Source organism: Pygoscelis adeliae, unplaced genomic scaffold, assembly GCF_000699105.1.
Source record: "Pygoscelis adeliae isolate BGI_AS28 unplaced genomic scaffold, ASM69910v1 Scaffold111, whole genome shotgun sequence".
In the NCBI taxonomy this organism is placed as follows: Eukaryota; Metazoa; Chordata; class Aves; order Sphenisciformes; family Spheniscidae; genus Pygoscelis; species Pygoscelis adeliae.
The window spans coordinates 4,186,520-4,204,666 of record NW_008824542.1 but is presented as its reverse complement, the minus strand read 5'-3'; the positions used below and the strand labels follow the sequence as shown (position 1 = coordinate 4,204,666).

The window sequence follows — 18,147 nt, the reverse complement described above, 5'->3', positions numbered from 1 at the left end:
TAGATTGGACATGAGGAAAAATGTCTTTACTGAAAGAGTGGTTAAACATTGGAACAGGCTGCCCAGGGGAATGGTTGAGTCACCATCCCTGGACGTATTTAAAAGATGTGTAGATGAGGCGCTTAAGGACATGGTTTAGTGGGCATGGTGGTGTTGGGTTGACAGTTGGACTCGATGATCTTAGAGGTCTTTTCCAAGCTTAATGATTCTATGATTCCATGAAAAACATATGTTGGAAAAGTATGAGAAGTAATAAATCTTACATATATGATTAATTAGTCTAAGAAGTTCTAAACTGTTTGTTCAGTTCAGTAGCATCTTGTGTTACAACAGCTTATGGTGAAAGTGCTATAAGCAATTTTCTACGTTTCTAGCAATATATCTGAAGAAATATTTCAAAACCACAGTTTCTTTCCAAGGAACAGTTTATTTTCCAGATTACAGATTAAGTGAGTATTCACTAAGTTCTAAAGATATTTTGTCTTCATTGTAACTCACTGTTAAGGTAAATCTGTCAAATCAAAAATACTCAGATGAAAGGTAAACATCCTAGAAGTATATATTCATAACAATTAAAGCAGGTGATGCTACTCAGTTACATGCCATGCCTGATATCCAAGGAGCACTGAACTGGTATTTTGATGTTATTTGAACATACAAGAACCTGATCTGATTCTGCCTGCTGAATTCAATACCGAACAATAAAATCCGTGCAAAATTCTGTTACCTCTTTGTTACAAAGCTCCTATTTAGCAGTTGAAACACCATTCAAATGTGAGGTGGTGATATTTGTGCTTTTGTCAGTGTAGGTTCCAGGAGGTCAGCTTTTGGTACACCTTTCAGTCAAGCCTGGAATTATGTTGTATATGCCTGAACTTTCAATGCAATCAATGAGATAGGAAAACAGATAATTGAGAGTAGAGGAAACAACAAGAACAAAAAAACAGTTCTGTGGAAGTTCGTGACTTGACATTAGTATTGTGAGAAGCAAGTGACAGTCAGAGATATAGTAACATAAAAGCGGAGGTATTGTCATTTGTTGAAAAGCACTTAAAACAGGACTCCACATATGAAGACTTGAACTCTACTGTCAGGCTACAGCTTGATTTTTTTTATGAGACAGAGACATAAATTTAAAACTTAACAATTAAGTCACTTAAGTGACCCTATTAATATTAGTTTCAATGTGAAGTATTTGAGAGTTAAAAAAAAACAGAAACAAAACCAAAAACAAACCACAAAACAACAAACAGAAAACCCACCAAACCCCTAAATGAGAGGAAAAAAAAAAGCCAACACCACCCTGACTTAGTGTCAGAAAACCATCTTATATATTCAACAGTAACAACTCCTTGTTATGTGTTTGCCAACTGTGAAACATTTTGCTTAATTCTGCATAAGCTTTTTTGGTCTATTGTTTAAAATGGTGGACAATGAATCTATCAGACAAAAGAAAATCAAAGCCATCTCTTCTTCAGTATTTTGGTATAATTCAGAATTATTCTTTACCTTTCTGCTATGGATGGAAGCAAAAGTCATTATTATCCCATTCATACAGGAAGTTAGTTATAGGATATTATAAATTCATTTATAATATGTTTGTGGTTTAACATTTAGTTACTATATAAAACCAAATTTGCTACATGAGCATGAGGATAAGTTGCTGGCTAGGTAAGGAGACTATAAGTCATACAGTTTAAATCTGCTAGGCACTAACCTTACAACTGTGGGATCAAGGTGGTAAATTCTGCCAGCAGCTACATTTCTTTTAGAAACTATTTATCAGTTGACATTTTGCCTGGTATTTTGACAGTTCCATGCTAGCTGTGAGTGATGCTTTCATTCACAACTACAACAGCTACACCACAAATGAGAAAGTCTGCATTAGCTTCTTCAGTGATAGAAAGCTATTAATATGCCAGAGAAACTGTGACAATAAAATTGTAGAAAATGGTCATTGCAATGATTCATTTCTTACACAGTTGAATAAAGAGTTGCCTTCTAGTATAATATTGTATTATACCCAAAAGAAGTTGGCTCAAGGACTGCTCCTGCACTTTTTATCTTGGCAGGAAACAGCACTTCATTCTCTGGAGAAAACTGACACAATTATATTACCACTCGCATATGGTTGTGATCTAGCACAATCTGAAAACCCGAAGATTGCTAAAACAATTACTAAGCAGGAGGAGTACTGTGTAAAGGCCACCAAAATGACAAATAAAAGAAATTTTTGGCCATGAAACTTTGAAAAGTCTTTAGCTACAACCTTTGCTTTTAAAAACTAATTTCATATTGTAACACTGTTCAAATTTCAATCAGCCCTTTCTCGCATTTCTGGCAATCTGCAGTTTTTATTTAACGCCTGCTACTAGACAGGCAACACATACAACCGGGGAGCTGCTAGCTTACTCTTCTGCCTAGTCCTCTTCACATCTCTGGACGTTTCAGCCCTGATACCAAACACAGATGTAGCAGGATAGTTTAGACTCTGTTAGTTTATTTGCAGCTGCCTTATCAGATTCCTAGCAAATTATAGGGCACATTTTTGCATGTGTACACCACTCACCCATGAAAATGTGCCTCTGACATCACTGTTTTGTGTGATTCAGAAAATCAGAAATTCAGAAGAATTTTCAATTTCACAATTCTGTTTCCAACAGAAGCATATCCAAACACTATTTGCCACAACACACCCTTCTAGAAAAGGCAGCCAACAGCCATCAGGCAGAGCATTGCCAGCAGGTTGAGGGAGGTCATTCTTCCCCTCTGCTGAGCCGGAGGGGAAGATGATCAACCTGCTGTAGATGATCCTGCTTTGAGAAGGGGGCTTGGACTAGAAGCTCTTCAGAGGCGCCTGCCAGCCTCCGTGACTCTGTGACTCATTTGTGGTCACATCATTTCCAAATTTAACAACAGAATTGCTCTCAGGAAAAAAAATAATCCACTGTTTATTACAGTATGTCTGCACTAGCACTTTGGCACACAGTATACACACATTTAAGGGGAAAAAGCCTACTTGATAAACAGTAGGGATCACTTATATATTGGTGGGGAGATACTGAACTCCTTCAAGGTGAAACCAAGCAGAAGTTGATCACCAGGGTTTCATGTAGCGCAATGTAATCCAACAGCTAGAAATAAGGAAACACAGCAACACTCCAGCAACCAGCTCTTACAAGGCATAAGCAGTTTCTGGACTGCTAACCAGAAGTTCATAGACTTTGAGGTAGTATAAAAATACTTTAATATGCAAGCTAATAAAAAATAGTATACTCTACCTGATAGCCAAATGTGTTGTTTTGTGACCCATGCCTTGGGACTCCTGGATTTTCACATGCTGTGCGAGTAGGTTCTTAAAAAAATTACAATAAATTAAAGACAAAACAAATTTCAGTATTTTAATGACATACATGAATGTATCACAAAATTAAGCTTGTTCAACAACATGCAATAAGCTAATGAGAGAAACAAAAATAAAGTGACTTGATTCTCAGAGAGTATAAAATACCACCAGGATAATTCAAAACAGGTGAAAACTCCTAGATTGACTTAGCAGATAAAGGAATAATAAGCATTTCAGGAAATTTCAGTAATATGGGTGTAACCTTACCTATACATCGAGGAGAAGAACCAGTCCACGTGCCATCTGCTTGGCAAATCCTGGTGCTGGAACCAACCAAAATAAAAGGAGGATTGCAGCTGAAAGAGACTTCTGACTGATAGATGAAGCTTTTGCCTTCTCTTTTGCCTTGAGCAGGTACTCCAGGGTCACCGCAAAACTTTGCTGTGAGAAAAGACATCATAGAAATGGAATATGTCATTTATTAAAATACAGAAAATAACACTTATCTGAACTCAGTCAAACAGTTACTCCAAATTTTGTATTTATTTTATTAAACACAGGTCAAATACAGAAACATTTAATAGGAATTCAAAGAGAGATTAGATAGCTAATCTTTAGTCTGCTTCAGTTTGCAGGAGTTTTTCTAGCTGTTCAAAATGCCTACAGAGTGGGCTTGGTCAGTAGGTTGAAGGTGACACTCAAGGTTACACAACTGATTTTATTAAGGCCCAAATATCCACAATTCACCTCTGCTCCAAACCACATCAATCTGCAAATCCTCCTATAAAGAGCAATCAGAGAGTGTACCAAACCTTCATGTCAATCTTTCGTCCTCTCCTGCTTTCTGCCACCTACCCAGTGCTCAACATTTTTGTATGATTAAAGGATTTGTCAGACACATTTTAGGAATCATAAATTCTTACTTCGTCCTCCTTCACTGAAAGATAAGGTTTAGTATGTATGGAAGTACAACACTTGAAAGTTAGTACAGCTAACGAAAAAAAAAAACATAGTAAAGAAATTTCAGCAGCAGTCTAAAAGTTAAACACTAATAAGCTGTTATTAGGTGGGATAAATTTAACTAAGAACGTATTCTTAAATTGATCTTTTTACTTTACACCTATCACCTAAAGATTCCTTAGCATAACTAAGTAAATGCACTGCTGGCAAATTTACTGGCTGCCTTCTGCAGTATAAAGTACAGATTACTGTCAGAAGCTGGGTTTTGAATAATTGATTCAGGAAATGCAATCAGCTATGGTAAACCCTGTGCCGTCAGACTATATTATTCCCTGACACTATAATGTGTCACTATAAAGACAGACTATAAATTCCAATATTGTGGAATCTAATTTCACACCAGACAGAAAATGCTTTAATACACACAAAAAAAATAAAACACTAACCCGCATGTGTGCAATGACATATTTCTAAAAAAGCATGTTGTACAGACAGTGGTATTTTCTGGTCCATCTTTCTCTTCTACAAACAAAATTTAAATTACACCTCTTAAACAACCACCATCAAAATACATTTCTAATATCTCTATCCTTGTCACCTGTGCCTTAAACTTTCCAAAGAACCTGCTCACATGAAATGCTCCTGCCCTCTACCTCTTACTACAGACACTGACTGTATGGGAAATCCATGCACACACACGTTGTTGAAGAAAAAGGGCTTAATCTATAACATACCAGATATGTATCAAATTTCATGACTTTAAGTGGAATGGGACTGTCTGCAGAATTATAGGCCAAATTCTGAAAAGATCTATGAATTTGGGATAGTGCCACCCAGTGAACCTCATTGTGTGATTGACAGATCATGGTTGTAATTTATGTTTTCATTAGAAAATTCTGTGGAAGTCTTAATTTGAAAATACATGAAACACTTATAGATTTTTAACACAGAGGCTTGAAATTGTCTCCTGAACAGTTCTTTGTACTGACAAAGTAGCAACCACTCTCAAGGAAAAAAAATATCCTCACATTAAAAAATGTTTTTTTGGTAAGTTTATTAATTTTTTATAAAACTATGTAAACTCCACCACTTAGTTGTCAGTCAACTTTACCCAATCATTAAATAGCTACTGAATATCTGCCTTCTATATAGGTAACCATGGAAACCAGGCACCATGGTAAAACACGTCAGTTTTCCTCTGATACTGGAACAGGGGACTACAGAACTAACTAAAGTTGCAGTGAACTGGAAGCTCTGTGAGTGATCCCACTCCCAATGGAAATATTTTCCTAAGGACTCTGAGAGCCTTCAACAGAGACAGGGCCATGGAGCTCTGGCACTGAGGCTGTAAGGCTAGTCTCATTCTTCAAAGACATTTAATTGATTAACAGCAAGTCATATCTGTAGTTACGAATTTTCAGTCATAGGACTTTTTTTTTTTTGCCATCTATTGCCAAGATTATAAAAACATCTGTCCTTTACTCAAATTACTATATGAATAATTAAGCAGACAAATTTACTAGGTCATAGGTGACAAAGACTCAACCAAAGACATGACCGTATTCTATTCTGAATAATCATTTCATGTTATAACTATACCTCGTGCATCTTCACCTACAGGCTCTATGGAACCAAACATATTACAGTACTGAGTATTCAAACCTCAAAGATGACAAACAGCTTGTGGTATCCAAAAATTAATGTAAGGACACAATATTTCAATCAAGAACACATGATGAAAAGAATTTTTCATGGTCTTTGGTGTTCATAATATAGTGGACTCTAGAAGAGCTCCATACAGAGAACTTAAATAACAAATGGTGTGGGGTTTTTCTTCCAGAAACAATGCCTTTCACCATGTTCCAGCTCTGGCACATACAGTTTCAGCAGCACTAAGCAACTGTTCTTGATGATATGAGAATATCATTAGAAAAAAAGGAAAAGAAAATATTATCTATGTGATATGCTTTCATAGTAGTAGAATATAGACAAAACAGAGAATATTTTTGAAAGGGAGAGACGAAGAATGCAAAAAAAAGTAAAAGAATGGAGAACGGCATTTTGCAACATTTATCAAGCTACCTGGCAAGCTCAGCTACTTGGCAAGCTCGAATTAAACTTCAGAAACTGTAAAGTCATGAAGTTGAAATTATCCTCTTCCAGTTAGACTCCTTGCTCAAGACCATTACAGAGTTTCACTGGTACAGCTATTCTACAAATAACTACAAAACCTCCTTCTTCAGTGCAATTAATTTAATATCTCTCAGAAGCATTCACAATCACTTCTTTAAAAAGATTTGTTAAATAATGAGTGGAATGGCACTAACCTAAAGAAAAAGCCACATTTGCTATTGTAAAGAAATTTGTAGCCGTGTAAAAATCCATCAATGTTATAACTTTCAGGTTAACAAAATTTACTGCATAAAACATATAACTTAATTTAGTGTAGGGGGGGAAATAGACAATTGTCAAGGAATCACCGTGGGGCCTAGTCAACATTACCAACAGAAAAAGCTCTCTGTGACATCAGAGGAAGTTTAGAATGAGTCATGAGCAAATAAAACAGATTATAATGAAACTTCCCCTATCTATATGTAGCTGGATCTGAAAACAAGGCAACACCTCTTAATCTTGTTTTGCCTTGGATAATTTGGTATGCATTGTCTGCAATATTTTTTTTCTGTTTGTGTTTAAGGCTTCCTATATGCTTACAAAGGATTTACAGATATTCCTATGTCTTCATCAACCTACAAAATATGTTACAATTTTGGAAAATATAGAAAGATTGTATTTGTCCCAGGTTTGAAATGAACTAAACCACTGCTGGGGGAAAAAAGAAAAAAAAAAAAAGGTGAAAATTTTAAAGAAGGTAAAAGCACTATAGTTGAATAAAGAAATACAGGACTATAAAGTAAATACATACGCAAGCACTGAGGTACTTCACCGCTCCATGTTCCATTCCCAACACAAGTCAAAACAGCAGGAAAAGAGAGTTCATATCCTGGAGAGCAGACATAGCTAATGCTAAATCCCCAGTCCAAGTTTGTTCCTTCCATCCTTCCATTAGAGATCTGCGGAGGAGTTGGGCAGGTAACAGCTGCAATAATATTCAAAATAATTAGACCCAGCTGCTGTAAATATCCCCAGTGTACACAATTACTAGAAGAACCATATGCGTTAATTTCACCTTTTTTAGACGACAATACAGTCAGGACATGCTATCTTCCTCACTGTATTCTTGCCACATTTCCTGAAGTTAGTTTCCTCCATTTAGGAGACAGTGGCTGACTGATGAAGTGTCTTAAATAAAACAGGATGCTGCATCAAACCAAATAGGAAGACTACCTAAAATCAGTATGGAGACTATGAAGTGGACAACATTTAAGATGTCTGGTAGTATACTACAAAACGATTTTGTTTGTCTGTTTAGACAACATACAGTACAATTTTCTTTAGTTACCATGGTAATAGCCAAATACTTTCTTCCTGTTAACCAGCTTAGACATTTGCTAGATATTAATGCCCAGCGATGAAATTCCAGGACGATTGTTCCAAAATATGGCTTGAAAGCCTGTTTAAGTACCACAGTTTGGTTAGTATTTGCTTCATGAATAACTCCTCACCAAAAAGCATCTAGCTTCTAGCTAGAGGAAGAAAATGTAAGGATTTGCAACCTCTTGAAATTCTCAGTGTTGCTACCTCTAAGAAGGCCAACAAGAAGTGTTTCAGTAGAGTTTCTCATTTCCAGGCCCCCCAGGAAAAAATAGGAACATCTTCTACTCAGTTGTAAGAAAGAAGACTGAAAAACACCACAGGAGGACAATAGAAATAAACAGACATAACTGTAGTGTTGAAGATAAAAGTGTTATTCACTGGACGATGGGGTAGTAACAGACAATTGCTAATTGAGAGCTGAAGGAAAAAGGGTATAAAAGAAGTTAAATGGAAAAAAAATTTGAATCAAATAGAGAAAGGGGGAAATTTAGGCCAAAATTATTAGAATTAATGAGAAAGAGAAAAGGGGTAAAATACAGAAAAGTTAGGAGAAACTATGCTAGTAAAAGAGAAAGAAAGCAAATGAAACTAGTATGACAATTTAGTGGAGACTATTGGGGTAAATGAGAAGAGTTGGTGACTAAAAATAAAGCAGAGAACACACAGGCCACAAGAATGGAGGAAATGAAATGCTGCATTCATAACCTTTAAACTTATGTTTAGACAGCTGTCATCTTGAAGGCTCAAAAGAATTCAGAGGCACTAGATCAGGAGTACTGTGTATTTGAATGTGATCTGCAGAAGGTTCACCATGTACCATTTCTCCATTCTTATTATACTCTTCAGTGAGAGAATGTCAACTATTTACACCACAGTGATGCTCTGCAGCATCATTCATGGTTGTTTGAGAATGCTGGATGAAAGTAGTACTATTATCAAATAATCCTTTGCCAACCCATAAACCAAATCTAAATTTTAAGGCCCTATTTTTTATCCTTTCTGTTTCTCTTGCTCTGGTTCCTAGTTTAAAAAACCCACCAAACCACCAACCCAGAAAAGGACACAATAGCTTTTGCCACACTTTCATGATGCTTTAATGCAAGTAAGTCAAAATAAGTACTCCAAGCAGCAAAACTCTGTCTGCATTCTCCCAGAGCTTCATGATTACTCCTCTTAAAAAGACCTGTATGTTTTAACTTCTGAGCTGAATAACAAAGGAAGAAATACCAGTCAATAATTAGGAAAAGAGACAGAAGAAGTAGCATGAAAATAGGTGTAATATCAGAATTTTGGGGTGAAAAAAGCAAAACAAAACAACACCCAGAAACAAGGCAGAATGCCTCTCTAATTATTTTGGTCAGAGATTTAACCATAAATATGTACAGCAACATTTCTCAGTTTAAAAGCTGAAAGTATATTACAAATGCAATTCTGCAGAAAAGACAATGCTTGAATAGTTGAATATTTAGTTGCAGATGAACATGCATCCTTTTCCAACTAGGCAAAGTCAGAGAATTATTTATATCTTCTATTTCAATGGCATAGCAATGATTACGCATCCATTTTCTGCCCAGTTCATTTTTCAGTTATTTAATAAATGGTACCAGAGGACCTTGGCACTTCCTCCTGACAGTAAGAACTAATTGTTACACATTTCAAACACACTATGGCATATTATATATTACTTTTAATTACACAGTCAAAGAAATGGGCGTTATTAACTTATCTAGTGCACTCACACAAACCTGCGTGGAGTAGAACAAAATTCTGAGAACACTAGAGATTCTGCATATGATTATTATTTAGTAATTATACAAGCCATAAATATGTATGACCTAAAACCAGAAAGATTCAAAAACTCAAAGCCAAATTTGACAGTCTAACTCTTTCTTTGTATGGTTCTGTTTAAATCAAATCAGAGCTAGATCTCCTGCTTCCAGTTAGGTGCCCGGTAGTCCTTAAGAATTTGAGGCTGGGAGACTATATCACAAATATTTGTTCTGTCTTATGATCTTCTAGCTGTTCCCTTACAACCACTCTTAGAGACAGACAGCCTTTTGGTCAACAGGACCCGTATGGCTGTTCTTAAAATCAGTTTTGGAATTGAAGCTGAGGCTGGCACAATATAAATAGAAAAAAAAGTGAATTGTTAAGAGGATCTTGAAGTCTGACATCCTCAATAATGTGTTGGGAAAATAACTTTAAAAATTGACATTATCAAAGGTGAATTACAATTAAACTGGATTTGGCAAAATATTGGGACAATTGTACTCAGCAAGGAAAACAATTGCAAATGGGGTAGAGATTTGAAATTGTTTGATCTGTTTTGATGAATGAATTCAGGGGAGGAAAATGAGAACTGCTGAGCAGGTATGTAACTGCACTTCCTGAAAACAAAACAGAAGGAAGATGAATGAGAACAAAGTAAGTACAAACTTAGCCAAGTTTTAAAGAATAGAGATCAGACATACTTAGTGTGAACCCAGAAAGAAAATACCAAAATGGTAATGCTGCTTCTCTACAGCTGTGGTATCAGGAAGAGTGAGAAAAATTACTGTAGAGAGAAGGTGTTTTAGGGTTTAGCAAGCAAGTGAGTTTCTCAGAGAAAATTGTTTTGATGACACAGATAAGGTGGTCTTTCAGTAACGTTCAGATTTTTTACTGTTTAAATTTCAACAGAGAGCATTAAAAAAATTCCAATAAAACAGAAAAATCAGGAATGTAATTAGTAAAAGAGAGAAAAGGAAGATCTTGAGATTAGTCCTTTCAGTTTTCACAGTAAAGAAAATAACATGAAGCAGAAAAATGTTTATTAGGAAATTTGCTAGAATTATTTAGTCCTTCTGCTGAATATGTCAGTACAGTACAGTGACGCTCAAAGGTGCAGGTCTAATGACGAAAGGATCAGAGAAAAATCTTAGTGTTATGGATAGGGGATAAAACCCAGAACAATTTGCCTTTGACAAAGTTCAGTTGTATGTATGCAGACCTTTCCCAAAGGTGTCTATCACATGCTTGAGTGGTCTTTTTGTAAAGACAAGGACATATATAAGGTCATTTTTGGTATGACATGATAACCTTAACAAACAAACAAACAAATCTAAACCATCATTTCATATTGTTTATTCAGTTTAGCAGCAAAGTAATAAAATGCTCTATAAAGCTACAAAAACCTGTTCAACATACTCTGCTGGTATGAAAAATAAAAGGGAAAAGAAGCAAAGGATGAAGTCACCGTTCCTGCAGCCCAAAAATCAATTTAGTGTATTCATACTAACAGTAAGTTTTAATTTCTGTGGAAATATTTGGCTGACTCATTACAATAAACAGTGGATATAAATGTCATAGAAGAAATAGTTGACAATCAAAATAAATGTTGTACCTTTGCATGTTGGGATTACTCCACTCCATGTGCCATTGCTAGTACAAGTGCGAATTAAGGAGCTATTTGATTCCATTGTATAACCAGGTTGGCACATATAAGTAACATTTTGTCCAACAACATAATCATCACCATATCTCATGCCATTGGCTGGGACTCCTGGATCTCCACAACTGATAACTGCAAGTAAATAATTGAGGAACAGATTTTAAAAACTAAATGTGATTTATTTATATCTAAGAGGAAAAACATAGGGCAAAACTAGGAATTTATTGGGGAAAAAAGGAGAAGGAAAAAGTATCCTAAATCTTATCTCCATCAAGAGAAGATAAAAATGTCATCTGAATTAGCTGCCAAACATAACATGTGGAGCTGTATAACAGTTATATTTGGAGAACTTCAATACATCTGTTCAACAGTAGAAGTAATAGACTGTACAATTTTGATCAGTAAAATTTCAAGATTATAAAATAAAAAAAAAGGAATAATCCATATGTCACTACCATCCTTTGATACCCTCAAATTTTCCTATCAGTTCAGCATTTCATTATTAAAGAAGCAGGTATCTATTGTTTAGTTTACTTTTCCATGGGTACATCCTGAAAGGAAACACAGTCTGTAAAATTTAAGATATATGTCTGCAAAACCTCCCACTTTGTAAATGCTTACATGGTTACTATGTACATAAACAGATGAGAATGTTCAGACAACCCCCAAACATGGGCCGTGGCTTATGCCAAAGTTAGGGCGATAGTACTGTAATGACTGGGAGTGGTTATAAAACGTCTTGTGACTTCTAGTGTCAGGAGATAATTTAATCTCTTAATGAGATTAAATATTCATAAGGAGTTAATAAAGAGTTCTATTATTATAATCTGAGAATAATGTTAAAATAGCTAAGTTTCTCTCAGATCTGGTTAATGGATCTATCAATTTCTGGAACAGTTTTCAGAGTAAGAAATCTTGAGAACCCTAGTGGCAATGATGAAATGCTGTTGTTTTCAGGAAAAAAAACCAAACACTGGTGAAAAAAATCTAGTTCATACAAAATACAGCACCCATGTGTTTTACAATTTATCTTATAGTAAACTTGACAATGCCCCTACAGCATTGTTATTACTTCCGGAAAATTGTGGGAGGCAGTTTCCTGGGCAGAAAGCACATCCTCGCCACTTCAAACTCAATGCCAAAGCATGACCGATGTGAATGGCACCCTCTCTGTATCTTGGTTTCCAAAATGAGAAAACCTGTGACTACATGTTTGTACTGTATTCTGGCCAGGTCCCTTGACCTAAATAATTGGGGAACTGAGAATCCAAGGTATATAGTATGCCTGTTCTACAGTTTATCACAGTCTGAGTGAGCAGATACTAATTAAGCTGCATGTTTTAAAACTTTAAAAAAAAAAGTCTCACACAATTGCCGTCTATGGATACAGAAGAGACTATAAAACATACCACAGGGTTATCTGGGTTAGTCTAAAGGTAGCAAGTGCAGTGATAAAGAAAATTGGAGATCAGCCTATTTTATTTTACCTAGTAACACTGTAATTTTAATTTCTTTTTTAAACTTAAAAAGTCATAGATTTTTCTTTGTCATTCTTCAAAAAATATAGTTGTGAAAGACAGAACCACTTCTCTTAATTACATGAGTATATTTAAATGATCTACAAGTTCTACCTTTCTTTATTTGACATAATCCATTTACTATCCTTAATGTTGTAAATTCAACTAAAATAATCCTTGATATTTTTCCAAGTATACTATAGTTTTGACTGGATTGCAACATAATGCTCATGCCTTTATCCTTTTTTCTGTAATCCTTGTTTCACCTCTTTAGATTTTCCTGTATGAAGAATATTTCAAATCATTGCCTTACGAATTTAAGAACGTGCAATCTCCATGCACCATAAACGATCAAACAGCTCTACAAACTATCCATTTATTTTATACTGTTGAAAACTACTTTCACTGTTTATTTAAATCCAACTAAAACCGTGTTGTCAGCTTTTTCATTCACCTTCTTTACAATCTCCATTTCTTTCTTTTGGTCATTAACACAAATTTTTGCTTCTTCCACTGTTACTGTTACTGTAATTATTGTACCCTTTCCTGCTACTGACACTTCAACATTGATCTATTATACAGCAAGAGCCACCATAGCTTTAGCAGATCTCTAGATTGTTCTACCTTCTCAAAATTCCTACCTTCCTATCAACTTTTCAAGCCATATTTAAAAGAAAAAAAACCCAACCCAGACCTGATTTTCTTTCATGTGATTTTGCCCTTCTGTACTTACTAGTCTTTATCTTACTATAGGAAAAAGAGTTGCATGAAAGAAAAGACTTACGGGGAAAAAAGAGTCATTCTTCATATTACTGTGTTATAACACTAGAACTGTTCACAGAGGTGGGTTGGGAGTGGTAAGGAAAAGATCCTTTTGCTTTTTTGTCTTATACTACAGCATTTGATTTTCAAAGAAAACAAAAGCAGATGTAAGGAAGTGACCTAGATTTTACTGAGATACTATGTTTTGTCATAGACATAGGAATAAAGCTTTAACTAAAAGAAACATGTAGTAGCTACTTAGAAGGCTCAGTGGCATTTTCTGAAGTTCACAGATTCAGATAGTCAGAGAATCACAGAATGGTGATGTTGGAAGGAACCTCAGGAGGTCATCTTGTCCAACTCCCCTGCTCAAGCAGTCCATCCAATGACCCAAAGTTAGACCACCTCCACTTAAGTCACTGTGGTATGCAAAAACCAGCTTAAATTGTCACAGTGATCCTGACCAGAGTATATCGAGGAGTCAGTGATCCACCATGCAGTTAACCTGAGGAGCCCCAGGCCTGTGCTGCACTGTGCTGCGTGTCCAGCGTGGCCTTCAGACCTGTGCTGTGCCACACAGATCCCTTGGCGAGGGCACAACCTCAGCCAGCTCATTGCAACAGAGGAGCTTCAGGCAGCTCCCACACAGTATCAGCGATTACACCAGCTGCATGTCCTTGCTTTTTATCTAGTAGTGCAGTAAGAAGTTCTCATGAGAACATTGTTTCTGTTTGACTGTAGAAATGATAGAGTTGTTTCCTTCTAGGAAAATCCTACAAGAGCTTGAACAACCGAAAGGGGAGAATCTTTGCTATGGACAAGGTCTGCATGGCATACTGCACGTGGGTCAGTCTTGTTCGATGCTACACTGCCCAGGGCTCCCAGCATCTAAAGGGGCATAAGATTATCTATGCTATTCTCTTCTTATAGTGTTAGTGTTATCCAAAAAATAACATTTTCAATGATACGCAAGAAGCAGCCCATTACTTGTTAGCTGTAATAAGTAAGGGCTGGCTGTAAATTTTGATAACACCTGGACTAAACAAAAGTGGCATATCTTGAATCTTCCTGTTAATAGAGACATGAGACAGAACAACCAATTAGGACACTGATATGTGTTCTGCTTAGAGTGGTGTTGGGGGCCCAGAAAGAAGGCGAAGATCCTGTCTGGAGAAAAGATCCTGGAATTGGGGAAGATCCTAGAAAAGGAGGCGATGTGTGGAGACAAATGTCAGGGGATGACCCTGACTGATAACACCTGAGTTTTGTACGAGCAGTGGCACAGCATGAATCAACAGGACTTTGAACCCATCCTTCCCAGGACAGAGGAGAACTCCCTAAATGTAACCCTTAGGGGGAGGATGAAGTGTGAGATAAACAGGCAGGTAAAAGTTCTAAACTGCATGGTTATTAAATGGACACCAACATCCAGGTGCACTGTGTGTTGCTGTTTACTTTGTGTCACCCATGACAGCCACTTGGGACACGTGCTTGCCTAAGCTGTTCTGGAAACCTGCAATGGTTCCATGAGGTTCGATGACTTGAACAGGCAATAAGCAAATTTTGGGAAATCTTGTCGTAGTAAAAAATGGAGAGCACATGTATTGGTTTGACTGGGATAGAGTTAATTTTCTTCACAGTAGCTCATATGTGGATTTGTGATGAAAACAGTGTTGATAACCTTGGGATGTTCCGGTTATTGCTGAATGGTGCTTGCACAGCATCAAGGCCTTCTCTGTTTCTCATGCTGTCCTGCCAGCAAGTAGGTTGGGGATGCTTAAGCTGGGAGGGAACACAGCCAGGACAGCTGACCCTAACTGACCAAAAGGATATTCCATACCATATGATGTCATGTTCAGCATATAAAGCTGGGGGAAGAAGAAGGAAGGGAGGGACACTTGGAGTTATGGCATTTGTCTTCCCAAGAAACCATTATGTGTGATGGAGCCCTGCCTTCCTGGAGATGGCTGAACACCTGCCTGCCAATGGGAAGTAGTGAATGAATTCCTTACTTGCTTTGCTTGCGTATACAGCTTTTGCTTCACCTATTAGATTGTCTTTAACTCAACCCATAAGTTTTTGCACTTTTACCCTTCCAATTCTCTCCCCCATCCCACTGTGGGGGGAGTGAGTGAGTGAGCGGCTGTGTGGTGCTTAGCTGCCTACCGGGGTTAAACCACAGCAGCATTTAGGAAAAACAAACAAAAAACCCTGCCCTGTCAACAAAGGCTGTTGGCACTGCCAATTCTACTGCTTTGGATACACATTGAAATCATTATGAGAAAATTTTTCCCTTACAATAAATAATGTTCTTCAGGCATATTTTATAGACCTGGAGATAAAACTGGCAGGAGAAAGAGAGGGGATTGTTAACTCATGATCTGTTAACTAGCTATTTAGCTAATATTGTCATTAACTCTTGTTAATTATCTGTTAGCAATTTAAAATTTATATACTGTCATGAGAGAACATAGCAAGTTAAGTATGATGATGTTTAATATATTTTTTATTTTAAATTTAGATGTGCTGGGGAACTGTAGAATTAAAGGTCTGTAGAAAGGGACACAGCTCTGAGCAACCTGCTCTAGCTGATCCTGCCATGAGCAGAGGGGTTGGACTAGCCAATCTCCAGAGATGACTGCCGATCTCAGCCATTCTACAGTGCTGTAAAATGCCTCTCCATTTCTGGGTATTTTAGAGCTGCTGCTAGTATCTGTATCAGCTTAGATACAGGTTGTAGCACCTAGTAGCGCTTCCACCCCCCTTTAGGAATTAGTTAATAGCAATGATCAAAAAGGCAGAAATGAGTCAGGCTGAGATTCTCAGAGTTTGTACCTTTTTTGATAAGATTTTCATTCAATTGTTCTTTTCATATTCTGAACACTGCAGGGGATATGCATCAAACTAAAAACCCCTAAATAACATTATCACTGGAATAAACATATAAGGGGATATAATTTTTAAATGTGTAATCATAACAGAGAGAAAACTGTGTGTTAGGAATGTCAATAGATTTATTGCATAACAAAGTTAAATTACTTATCTACTAATAAAATCAAGAATATTTTTTCTATTACATATAATCTTCACATATCCTGTTTTATTAGGATACTTTCTCTGTTAAGACTTTTCTCTATGCTTTAAGCAAAAATCCCAAGTTTTTACCTGAGTAGTGTTTTTTGAGAAGACTGTTCTAGCATGTACTTCAGCTAAATGTCATTGTAAAATACAAGAAAAAATATAGATGCAGTTACCATCACAAAACACCTTTATCCTTGGTACAGTTAATCTGGTTCTTATTATAACTTGGAAAATAATAAATAAACTAAAACTTTGGGCTCTCTCACAGGTTTGCTGACTGCAACAGCAGCTGTTCACATGCTTACCATTAAAGATGGATTTAAAAACAACACAAGAAGTTTTCTTTATCATCTTACTTTTGGCCTCTATTTAGGTTGCTATACGTGTGTAAAGTAGCCAACTCTACAAAAGCTAGGGTACTAGTTCAAAATTAAAACAACAGTTTGCTATTCTTCTGATGAGTATGTTTCCTCAAAATGATAGGCAGTCTCATGTGTCACATAAATGTAAAATTTTCATAATTGTTACTAAAAGATGAACTAGGACAGGTAATAAAGCAGGAACAGATGGGCTTCAAAATAAACTGTTGTAAAATGCTTATTATGAATGTGAGAGAAGCTGAAATAGCTTCTGTTAGCTGAGTAACCAAAGCAAGTATAAGGTTAATGAATAGGCCGAACAGAAGATGTTATGTGAGAGCGGGACAACAGTTTTGACCTCAGAGTCACTACAAAAAGAATTCTCAAGCGTTCATTTCAAGGCTTTTATTTTCTGCCCTCTGGCAGACCAGAATATTATACTGTTAAGTTTTCATGATGAAGAAAATCAATTGAAGGAATAATGTCTGAATATGACATATCACAAAACATAAACAAGACTAAAAATATGTACTAGGAAAGAATTAAAGTAGGTAGATCATGTAACCATACAAATCCTTTAAACCGTAACAAGAGTCTATATATTTTACTATACTGTGTCTGTCTTTAAAAAAAATCATATTCTTCACCTTCACATAGCACTATATTTTTTAAAAGTATTTCATATACAAAATTGTGTATGAAATAGTGCAAGAAAAAGCTGAAGACTTAATTTATTTGCATCCAACCTCTACGTTTTACTTTATTGTCTTTCAGAGGAGAAAAAAACAAAGACTATTCATTAGAAATGTGTCTTACTTGTACAGTTTGGCAAGGATCCAGACCATGTTCCATTGGCAGTGCATTGTCTTACAGATGACCCAGAAAGTATGTATCCTTCCATGCATGAATAAATTACTGAATTAGAGAATGTAGTTCCATCAATACGAAATACTTTTCCATTAGCAGTTGTTCCTGGATTACCACACTGCACAGCTATAAAGCAAAATATTAAATACTTTTAAAATGTAGTAAAGATGATTTTTGAAATAGTAATGTCTAAGGACAATCCTGCTGCCAGCAGTTTTATGTGGTAGACATCCGTGCTGTTGTCCTGAAAAATGCAAGTTTCACCACCTACTGATAAGGCATGTTGTACAGTAAATAGCTGTTTGCATGAATTACTTGGTTTTACCCTTT

At 36.3% G+C, this 18,147-nt stretch overlaps 1 protein-coding gene across 2 annotated transcripts in view; it reads right to left on the bottom strand.

The window, feature by feature from the left end:
* Positions 1-18,147, bottom strand: part of CSMD3 (CUB and Sushi multiple domains 3) — an 803,119-nt gene that overhangs the window by 33,413 nt on the left and 751,559 nt on the right. For both annotated transcript variants that reach the window (XM_009321682.1, XM_009321683.1), the window contains 5 exons: positions 17,767-17,943; positions 11,184-11,363; positions 7,230-7,403; positions 3,614-3,787; positions 3,282-3,355 (listed from right to left, as the gene is read on the bottom strand). In XM_009321682.1, coding sequence (XP_009319957.1) covers positions 3,282-3,355; positions 3,614-3,787; positions 7,230-7,403; positions 11,184-11,363; positions 17,767-17,943 — 779 coding nt within the window. The remainder of the gene's footprint in view (positions 1-3,281; positions 3,356-3,613; positions 3,788-7,229; positions 7,404-11,183; positions 11,364-17,766; positions 17,944-18,147) is intronic.